This window comes from Corapipo altera, unplaced genomic scaffold (genome assembly GCF_003945725.1).
Source record: "Corapipo altera isolate COAL_440 unplaced genomic scaffold, ASM394572v1 45, whole genome shotgun sequence".
Lineage (NCBI taxonomy): Eukaryota > Metazoa > Chordata > Aves > Passeriformes > Pipridae > Corapipo > Corapipo altera.
In genome coordinates this window covers 5,884,837-5,895,834 of record NW_020884877.1, presented here as the reverse complement: position 1 = coordinate 5,895,834, position 10,998 = coordinate 5,884,837, and the positions used below count along the sequence as shown (strand labels likewise).

At 36.9% G+C, this 10,998-nt stretch overlaps 2 protein-coding genes across 12 annotated transcripts in view; both read left to right on the top strand.

Moving 5' to 3' along the window:
• Positions 1-4,144, top strand: part of BOLL (boule homolog, RNA binding protein) — a 25,691-nt gene extending 21,547 nt beyond the window's left edge. For all 6 annotated transcript variants that reach the window (XM_027637166.1, XM_027637162.1, XM_027637161.1 and 3 more), the window contains exon 12: positions 1,474-4,144. The gene's annotated coding sequence lies outside the window, so the exon portion shown is untranslated. The remainder of the gene's footprint in view (positions 1-1,473) is intronic.
• A 1,647-nt stretch (positions 4,145-5,791) lies between these two features.
• RFTN2 (raftlin family member 2) overlaps positions 5,792-10,998 on the top strand; it is a 37,322-nt gene continuing 32,115 nt past the window's right edge. For 3 of the 6 annotated variants that reach the window (XR_003526558.1, XM_027636620.1, XM_027636619.1), the window contains exons 1-2: positions 5,792-6,515; positions 7,073-10,600. Coding sequence is in view for 5 of the 6 variants with exons in the window: in XM_027636620.1 (XP_027492421.1) it covers positions 10,462-10,600 (139 nt within the window). In the remaining variant the exon portion in view is untranslated. The other 3 variants (XM_027636618.1, XM_027636617.1, XM_027636622.1) reach the window with 3 other exon arrangements.

The window sequence follows — 10,998 nt, the reverse complement described above, 5'->3', positions numbered from 1 at the left end:
GAACTCATGTTCATGGGGTTGAACTCATGTTCATGGGGTTGAACTCAGTCATGCTTTTACTGTGAAAAAGCTGCCTCTCAGTTGTTTACACTTCTAAAAAATCAGGGTTTTAATGAAAGGAAGCTAGGGAGGAATGCATATTTTGCACATGTTAAAATTATTGTAATTTCTTATTTGACACTTTCAACAGCTCACTAATTTGTAGCAGGACCTTACTATTTGTTAAGGTCTGACTTGTCTGTGTAGGTGCCCATATGATTTATCCCCAGCTATGGCTTCTAAACAGATAATAGAAGTTTGCCAGTGCAAAACTGAACAGAGTTTTCTCAGTAGAGAAAGAGAAAACATGTTAGTGTTCCACACATGCTAGTACAGGAGCCAAACTAAAGAAAAAGAGAAGTACTTTGGGATTGAATTTCTGTAAGGTTGATGTAATGAAAACTCATGACCATGGAACCTTGAAATTTTGGAAAGCAATGCACAACATGGTGCAGAGCCAGTAAATGATGGAAAGAAACTGCCATCTGGAGATGGTTGTGGGCTGAATATCTGGATAGAGGTGTATGAACTACAACTGGTTGCATTAGGAAACTGTCAGAAAGGAGGGTAAAAAGTTACATTTAACAAAACAAAGAAGTTGGTGCTGAAAAGGCCTGAGCTGGTAAGAAGGTTTGAAAACAAACAGTTTGAGGCTGTCATATGGAGCAGTTAAATGGAGAGAGTAAAAGAGATGGGAGTTGCACACTGGGGCTATAGAGCAGGTGAGATAAAAAGGGAGACCGTAGGAAAACTTTATCTTTGGAAGAATAAACAGAAGAGTACAAGTATTCTAAGAACTGTTTGTGCCAGAACCTAAACAGTAGCTGTGTTTTCTGCAACTTGCTTTTTGTCAGTGGCATGCACTAACAAATTACTTAGGCACAGTCCATTGCCTGTTTGTCAGTTGGCTGTTTACAAATTAGGCAGCTTTCAGTTCTTTAGCTCAGATTTTATAAATGTGTTAGCTACTAAAACCTTCCTGTAAGTATTATTATAAATACCTATAGTAATGCATTGCTCTCACCTATGTTAAAGAGAATGCTAATGTAAAAAAAAAAATTGGTTAAATAGTTTTGTACTGTGACATTTTGTAAAAATTTTCCCCATCTAATTAGACAGAGGATACAATTGCTTTAATAACTTGACATACTTTAGTGAGACTGTATGATCAGTGAACAAAACTGGGTTATTTTTTTAATAAAAGAAGTCTGAACTCATTCTAAGATTCCATACTTGTAAATAAAGGAAGATATTTCCTGCCACTATGTACTTCATCAAGGTGCATAATGGAAATTTGTTTTCCTTTTTTGAACCAAGTTTGTTTAGCTGATGCAATACCACACTGGGCTGTAACTTTTCATTGAAGCATTATTAATTTAGTAAATGGGACACACTTTGAAATAGAAACAACAAAGTATTTTTCCCTCTCTTTAGGAATTGAAGTCACGTTCTGTGAGAAGAAACTTTTCACATCCTTCGTCTGTGAGTCTGAAACCTCAGTATGCATGAAGTCATCATTTTCATCCTAGCAAAGATCACAGAATGGAAGAGTGCATTCTTACACTGTTTTCTGCAGATGCTGTAAAACACTTTTTTTAGCCATGTACTTTGCTAACATACCTGTCACATGGAGGGAATGTTCTTCCTGACTGGTTACATTTGCCTGCAAGTGCCTCAGTTAATATACTACTCTTTTTTTGTCAAGTCACAGAATGAAATTTTGTGGTTTGGTCAGGTAAAAACACATGAAATAACAACTTTACTCTGCACTTCCATTCTTAATATAAATCCTGTTGCAGGACAAAGTGGTGATTTCTGATACACAGCCTACTGTATAAACTCCAGTTACTGACATAGATGGAAAGCCAGCGTACTGCTACTAAAGGGAAAATTTCACCTTTAATTTATGGGTTACATAAACTTGAAAGATACACTAGTTACAAAGTAAAAGCCATTTTGCCACATCCTGACAGCATTTTTGCTCTGTGGATTCAAATCTGTTTATTTAAATCTATGTGTATTTTATTTCAATTCCAAGGCAGTTGGTCTAGCTTAAAGTTTTTTGCAATCAGTATTTTCTACTTTTATAAGGTATTTTACTTATGTGTCATTTTAGTGCTTGGGTATAACTTTTTAAAATAAAATTTGGACTATTCACTTAATAACTATTTGTTCTCATCCTAACATTTTTCTTAAACATAGTAAGCAATATACTTGGGTTTATGGTATGTTTTTGACTGTAGAAAAAGGCAGTGCTGCTTGACTACTTGCATTACAAGACCATTGAAAACTTCCCTCTTGCTTCTTTGACCTTTTCTCTATTGTCTGTGTGAAAATTAGGAACTCCCTGGCAATATCACAAGTTGAGATGAAATACTGTTTTCTCCTCAACTTCAGGGAGATAATTTTTTTGTTTCTCACCTTTGTAGGATTCCTTCTATGTATTATAAAAACCAAATTCCTCAAAGGTTGAAAATACAGCTGCTGTAGTTAATAAGAGTGCAAGCTATGGCTTTTTGCTTCAGTAGGACTGAGGTCTTTATGTATGTAAAATATCCTTGAGCTGTTTGGGTTTTTTATCTGATTTGTAGTAATTTGGGGGTTTTCTTTTCAGGTAACTTTGTATTGTTGGTATTTTTTTCCCTTTCATCATTCAGGGATATTACCAAGTGAGCAAAGTAGTCAGTAAATAATCCATGTGTAATATGTAAATCTGTTTAAAGGTGGTTCTAGTGATCAGTTGGAGTCTGTTCTGGTTTTAAACTGCTTTGAAATTGTTGTAAAAGGAGAGTCCATGTACTGTGTCTTGGTTGCGAGTTTCCTCAAGTGACCTTCCACTTTCTGCTAGGTAGAAAAATATACACAAATATCATTTTAGGAGTTTCTGTTTTAAAAAACTCGTTACCATAGCAGCAGTGGGGGATTGTTTTACCAGTAAGTATCAAAAAAGGTGAACAACTTGTTGGATACATGAAGAGCTCAGTCTATTTTTGAAGGGCATCATCTGCTGTAGATTGTCACACTTCTGCTCCAGTCTGTACCACTAAACACATCTGTCCAGTTCTGTTTAATTTTCAGATTTTAGAACTCATTTGTACAAACATGTCACAAAAATCTTGGCTCGTTAAAACAGTAATTCATTTCCATGGAAGAATTTTTACATAGTATTTTTTTTAATGATGCTCTCTAAAGGTGCCAAAGAAAGGTTATATCTTCTGTTGGAGCCTTATTTCTTGTCATGAAACACACATTTGATCCAGGATTCAGAAGATTTAGTCCTTGTTTTTGGAATCCACAGTTTGTTTACCAAACAAGACTTCCTTGTTTTTAACAATGCTTTAGAGATCCAAGCAGTAAATTTTACAGTGACTAGTAACTTAAAAAAATAAGTGCCTAGAGGGAAGTCTCTTGAACTAATTGCTTGGAAGTGTACAAATACTGTGCAGTCACTTAAAAGTCATCAGATTGTGACTCTATTCTAGATACTCACAAAATGTAGTTTATTTTCCCTTAATTGGTACAGATGTTAGTGTGTTGATAATGAGTTGATCCCATGGCCTTTGCTTCAAAGATCACTTAAGAGTTTTTTTTATTTGCATGTGAACTTGATTGTTTGTAAGGATGTTCAGTGTCAGGCACTTAACTGTTCCCTGCAGTGCTCTGCTGTGGGGTCTGTAACATCAGTCTGGAGGTGCCTTTGGTTAGGACTGTACCTCCAGCTCTTAACAATGCTTCATTTTGACTTAAGACACCTAGAGGATACCAAGATGAAGCTCAGTGTTGGCTTTTCTGTAGGAACTGGAGGTCACTGTTGAAATACTGAGGGTTCTTCACTGATTTTGTAGCTTATCTTTCCTCTAAGTGCTTGCCAGAAGTGATGACCTGACATCAGTCAGCAGTGACTGAACCTTTCAGGAGTTGAATCCTTCTGTAGACACAACTGAGATATAACTGCCTTACCACTTGTGAATCCCTGTAATGAAATATAGATGCATTGAGAAAGAACTACATTTCCTCAGGTTGTTGTTACCTTGATGTTCTAGCATTCGTGATTTTTCTTTTGTTGTTTTACACTATACAGTATTGTCCTGCCAGTTCAGTTCTCCATAATAGGGAGATTCCTGTGCTGTTATACAGAAGTAATGTAGTTAACTGTAGATGTTCAGGTCAGGATTTTGGGAGCTGGAGAAAGGGCCACATTCTCTTTGGCCTTCTGCAGTTTGCCAGTGATAGTTGTAAGGCTTCACACATGTGCCAGGAGGGAACGTACCAGGTGAGGGCTGTGCCCTGGGGACATTCAGTAACAGCAAATCATCCTCTTCATGCACTGGCTGTCATATTCAGGTATTAGCAGACTAAACTAATTTTCTGGCTTCTGCCCCTTAGAATTCAGGGACCTGGTTGCTATGTCCTGTTTTCTACTGAGCTGGCTGATACAGTATTTCTAGTAAACACTCTATTTAATGCTGGGTTTCTATGACAGAAAGTTAGTTCTGGCATTCTCCACTAGATAACACTGGATAAAACCCCTGTGGACAGGCAGAAAGGTACTGAAGTTCCATCTCCTGTATTTTTGTGTGTTTAGTTGATGCATTTTGCATTAAGTAGAACTCTCTAGTTCACTGGCTTTTTTGGTTCCTGCTACTTCTGATCTTACACATCAGAAGTCCATTCGTTCTCCCTGAAAAACTGTTTACACTTTTCATTTTAAATTGGCAATTCTTTGCATTCTGAAACTGATTTTTCCAACTAGCTAATACTAAGTCATTGAGTAAACTGCATTCCAATAGTAACTGAGCAGAAACTAGCAGAACACATGGCTCTCTTGAAGTGTTTTTCTCTGTTAACATAGTTTTAAAATATGTAGTTGTATGGCTGCAAAATAGCTTTTTTAGGTTTGTGGCTTTTCAGTGTTGAAGGTACTACAATAGTTTTCAATTCTTTTGGTATGGAAGCTTCTTATGTTTCCTATTGAAATAGAAAATTCATAGCTTAAAGCAGTATTTTAAGTGTACAAAGTATAATGCAGTGTGTGCAGTCCTGTACACAAATCCAGATATGGCTGTTATACAGAAAATCCAAATCTAGACCATCGAGTTTCATTCTAGAATACATGGTTTTAGTTGATGATGAACATGTGGCTGTGTTGTTTGATACTGTATTGCAGATACAGAGGGTATATTTATTGCAGCCTTGATAAGTGAGACTGTGGATGCATATAAATAAAAGCTTGATAAACTTGCAGATCTCATTTTAGAGAACTGTTAGCAATTTTAGAAATCAAAAGCTCTTTCTATTGCAACTGCTTGTAATACAGCAATAAGTTTCTACAGTTTTGAATTTCTAGTAAAGTTCTGAGTTGGTAGCTAAAAGTTTAGTTCCAACTGGTCTGTATCTACTGTTTGGATTGTAACTTTTGTTTGTAGCATTCATGAGTAGTTAAATATGGGTTTAGAAAAATACGAAAAATGGAATTGAACTTTGATCATTAAACTATATTTTAAAGACTGCAAAAGCAAACTATTGTCATCTGTGTTCATTACTTTTATGCTACCATCTTTAACTTAACGTTCTAAAAGCTGGCTTTTGTGCTCAAGTTAACATGTTTATAGACTGTGTTCCTGTCATGCTTACAAAACTATTCCTTAAAAAGAAAAAAAATTGGGGTGAAGAAAAAGCAAGTTGCCAAACCCAAGAGTCTTCAGAACGGAACTCAGGTATTTTCTTAGCATCTTAAAACCAACTTGTTCTATGAGGAAAAAAATAAATGTCAGTTCTTTACTGAAATTAATTGTTCTTGGGGATGGGGCTGTGAAAAATACTGGACAACTGAGTTGCAGAATTCTTCTCATGGGATTTTGGCTTTTTCTGTCATTATCCTCTCCCAAGCAAAAACTTTTTACATTTGCTTTCAACCATAAAACAAAGGAAGTAAGCCTGAAAACAAGTTCAGAGAGGAACTGAAGTTCAGAAATGTTGCAGTTTGAGATACTGATATTTAGGGGTTTTAAAATGGCATTTGAGTCCTGTAGCTGTTCAGATACCCTCAGGTTCTGGGGAAATCTGACTCATTTAGCTTGTGTTTGCAGTTTGTCTCTTTGTGTGTTGATGTGTCTGTCCTCTGTTTAAAAACCTTCTGTGTCAGTGATCTACAGGCAATAATAATGCTGATTTTTTTTTTTTCAATAATGTTCTTACATGCATTTGGAGGATCAAAATATTCTACCTCAAGTAGGAAACATATTTGATCCAAATACTTTGTTTTGACTTTGACAGAGGAACTTAAGAGTTATCCTTTCTGTTTCTTGTTAGTTGAGTCAGTTTTGGTCCTAGCAATCTTTATAAATAACGATGATTTATTCTTTAGGTAATTGGAGTTTTAAGGTATTTACATTTCTGATACTCACTGCACAAACCTTGAGACTGGGAATGGATCTTTAAAGTCTGTGCAGCTCGTGTTAGTGAATTTATTCCAGGTAAGCTCAACATTTGAAATGTTTTGAGTGAACAACCTTCCTGCAAATGTACTGCCCATGGTGGCCTGACAGGCTGGGAGGTGGGTGATATTTTCTTGGAATCTTCAGCTAGTTCTGAATCATGTAACAAAGCAGGAGTTTTGTCATGGTTGTGATGCCCCTTAAATTCTGTAACCCTTTTACTGAGTCATTGATTCATCTTTTGAAATTTAAAATTATAATACTGCCTCTTTTCATTATTTTTGAAGTTAATGCAGCATTTAAGCAGTATGATTCATATTGCTTTGAACTTACTAACCAGTATCCTAATCAGAAAGAGACAGGTAACATTTATTATGGATACTGGTATAGCAGACTGAACTGCAGATTCACTTGCTTATGGTCTTGAGTTTTAGTATCCATTAAAAACTAAATGCTTATAATAAGTTCATCTCCCTGAATTTTTATTTATTATTTTTAGCTTTTATTTAGACAGTGTGCATGCAGACAAGGAAAATCTTCTATGTACCTGCATGGTTTTTGTGATTTTCCTTATGTCTCATGATTTTAATCAACAGGAAACTGAGATGACTTGAGGAAAAAACCATGCTACTGTCAGGTACTATTTCCTGTTCTTGATCTTTGAAGGTACTGGGGGAGGCAAAGTTTAAACTGAATTATTTTATTAAATGGTCTCTGCAGGTGATACTGGGTTTTGGAGAAGACATTCTTGTAAATAGGCTCTGTATTCAGGTTGGTTTATCACAGATGTTTGAAACCCCAGGAAGTGTTACTTTTACAATTCTAGCAAGAGGGATTTCCTCAGAAAGGGGTGCCAGTACCTCTTGTATTTGACACCAGTGCCATGGACAGAGAACCTGCCTTGGGTGTCAGTAATGTTGGTGACAGCTCAGCATAGAGTCAGGAACAGGGGCACGTGTAGTTCCAAATCTGTTTCAAGCATGGGATTGTGTCCTTCTGCTCAGTAAGCTTAGTAATGTAACAAAAAAGACAAAAATGCCTCCTTGCAGATGTTTTCAAACCTCCCACAGTCAACAGGGAACAAAGCACATCATGACCAAGGGACAGGAACAACCCTGAGCTGGGGGTAGGCAGCAAGAGTGTTTGTCTCACAGTCTGGTCAGAACTGCTGTGCAGAACTGCTGCTGCTCCTCATCCTGCACTGCCAGCAGAAGTCAATAATGCATTGCTGGGGACACACTCCTGGGGCTGTGCTGCTCTTCTGCAGGCTTCATATCACTCTTCCAATTCGTCAGAATAAAAACTCTTGGGGGATCCTGGAAGCCTTCCACAGAAGCATAGTTCCTTTGGATTCACTGGCCCTTTGGCAACTTTGCCTTTTTAAAAGTCTAAAAATTCCATCAAGCTTCAGTGAAGGAGTCACATGCTCTTTCGGTGGGGGTACTGTGACTGCAACACATCGGTGAATCGGTGTCTTAGGGATTTGCTCCTCTCTGACACCAGTTCCCAGCGTGTTTGCAGCTTGCATCACTGTAAGTGGATTGTTTTGTAGTTTGTATCCACTTTGCAACAGGAAACTACAGCTATTCAGGCAGCTCTTCAAGCAGCTCTTGAATCCAAGAATCTTGTGATTCTGCTTCTCTCCCGAGTCATTTTGCTGCCTTGATGCAGTTCTGAATTCCTGTGAGGGATGCTGCTGGTTCTTGCTGATTTTGTTTTGTCTTCATTTTGAGATGTGAAGTCCACAGTATCATTGGTTCAATCTAGTGACTGAGTCAAGTCTGCAGTGACAACTGTTGACTGACTTCCAACTTGGAAGTTTAAAGCTCCTTATACTAATCTAGGGTTGAACAAAACAAGGACCACTGCTTTTATCTGTAACAGTGTTTCTTTATGATGTCATGAGAGTTTGTTTATACTATGAAAAATCCTGTCTTGGTGAGAAGGTTGAAATATTGTGTAAGCCTTGTCATGAAGAGTTCAAAATACAATATTCTGACCTCATTAAAAATGTAGCTATGTTAAGTAAAATTAATAAATGAAAAGGCAGCCTGCTGGCAACTGGACTAGTGCTGCAAAAAGTTGTTTTACTTGCAGCTATCTTAGTCACTCCATGGCTTTATACAAGCAGTTACAGTGGATCTTAAAGTCTGTGTGGAATGAAGCAGTGGGGTTCTCAGGGTTGAGTGGACAGTTTACATGTATGGCTGGTATAGCAACAGTTCAGGGATAACCTTTGCTGAAAACTGGAAGCAATTTATTTGTCAGACAACATCCAGGGAGATGATGAATTCTGCTTATTTGGTATATTTTCCTAGGTTTTAATCAAGACAACAATACTCAGGGGTTTCCTCTTGGTTTCAGCACCCAGGAGCTTGTTTTAAAGACTGTATGTGATAATTACAGCTTCAGTCCTAGGTTCTGTGCTCAGTGACTTGTAAACTTTTCCAGTGTTAAGTAAATTTAAACTATAACGTGTATTTCAAAGGGTTATGGTCTTTAGATTTGTCATTCCTGGTAAGTTACTTAAATCAAAAGTTAGATCACTTTTCTTCCAATAGAACAGAATCCCACAAATAGTTAATACCTAACTTAGAGTGATTCGTTACAGTAAATGTTGGCATTTTTAATAAGATTAATATATTTCAGTGAAAAAAAGCAGAAAATATTTTTGAATTTAAATGTGCAGTTCCTTTAATCTAAAATAGTATTATGAATCTTTGGCCTTCTCTAGATGATTCTGAATTTCTCTAGATGCAATCTAAAAATAAAAAGGTGAATTTCCTAACAAAGCCTTAGAAAATAAATTACTGTTCCTTTTTTCTCTATGCATTATCATGGTTTGCATCAGCTGTAATACAGTTACAAGTGACTTGAAATAGTTAATATAAGAGTATTGAGAGCCCTTAAAATTATACTAAATTTTCAGGACCTAAAGAAAAGTTCCATATAGGAAAGAGTGTTGAAAGCCTGTGGCTGTACCAACTGAGGTCATCCTAACACAGGAGGAAAGGATTTTATTTGTTCCCATAAAAAAATGGGAAACAAAGTTTTGTAACTTTTCATATATAATGTTGAAAAAGTCTTTCTTCCCATTTAAAGTGAGGAATATTTCAGTGTCATTTTTTGGTGGTTTTCAAAACCAGTTACCTAAGTTAATTTTAGTGATGTAGATTCTTACCGATTTTTCTGGACAAGAAATTACTACATAAATTTGTTATTACAATGTATTCCGCTATGTTGATGTGTTTTGTTTTTGTTTTTTTTTTCTTTCTCTGGAAGAACATTCCTATAGAAAGGAAATAGGAGCCAGAGTCTGAAATCTAAAATAAGGACTAAACAGCTTTTCATTTGCTTTTCTACCCTTTGAGATGCCAGAAGCAATTTCCTCTTGAAGCTGACTTCCTCTCTGGAAGTGATTTTCGTCTCCAACCATGTTGAGGCTCTTTTCTCATTCTTTCATTCTGACTAACTTGCTTTTTTCCCCTCTGACTTTCCACTGCAGTTGGGAACTTCTGGAGGTAAGTAATGACAGACAAGTTTCTCTCTAACTTTCTTTTTCAGTTCTTCTTCCCCCCCGTCCCGCCCCCCCTCACCCAGTCAGTCTAGAAGGACAAACAAAGCACTATTGGTGTCCTCTGCAAGAGAGCACTGATAGGGGCTGGCTGTAAATTGACGTGGCATGGAAAATCTCTGCTAGTTTGGAGCGGCTCTAATGTTGCTGCGAAATCAAACCTACTCTTAACCAAGTTTGTAGCTTGAAATCATCACGGGCTTACGGGTTCTGTATTAAAAATGAATGGAAAGTACCTTCACTTCTCGCTTTGGGAACTGGATTTTTTCTCTGTTTGGATTTACAGCTAATAGAAAACAAAATCAAAGGGAATTATTTGGTTACTTTTTTTTTTTTTCCCTGTAGTAAGAGCGACAGATCTTGCTGCTCCCCCCACCTTTTCCTGCAACTTAATCATTTGCAGATCTTGCCATGGGGTGCGGACTGAGAAAGCTGGAAGACCCAGATGATAGCAGCCCTGGAAAAATCTTTTCTACACTGAAGAGACCACAAGTTGAAACAAAGACGGATTCTGCTTATGAATATGTATTGCTGGATTTTACTTTAGAAGGTATTTTTTTTTTTTTAATGCTGTATGTTTACTATTCTGAGATAAGGAATGGCATTTAACTTAGCTCTGTCTCGTGTGACTTACAGTAAATCTTAGACACTTTTAGCAAAGCCAGCCAGAATGCAAGACTCTTATTTTGAAACACAAATCATGACGGAGGTCCTCACTTATCTAAAATTACAGTGGAAACTACCGAAGTATTTTTAACAACCAAACCCTCCAAATTACACAACTGTCCTTGTTAAGGAAGCTGGCTAAAACTGTCAGAGATTTTCCTAGTTTCCTGTGAGTCAGATACTGCCATCCGTACTCGCTCGGAATAATGGTTGTCTGAATTCAGTGTGACGGTTCAGAAAATACACTGTGCCTGAACCTTAATTGAATAACAATTTTTTTTA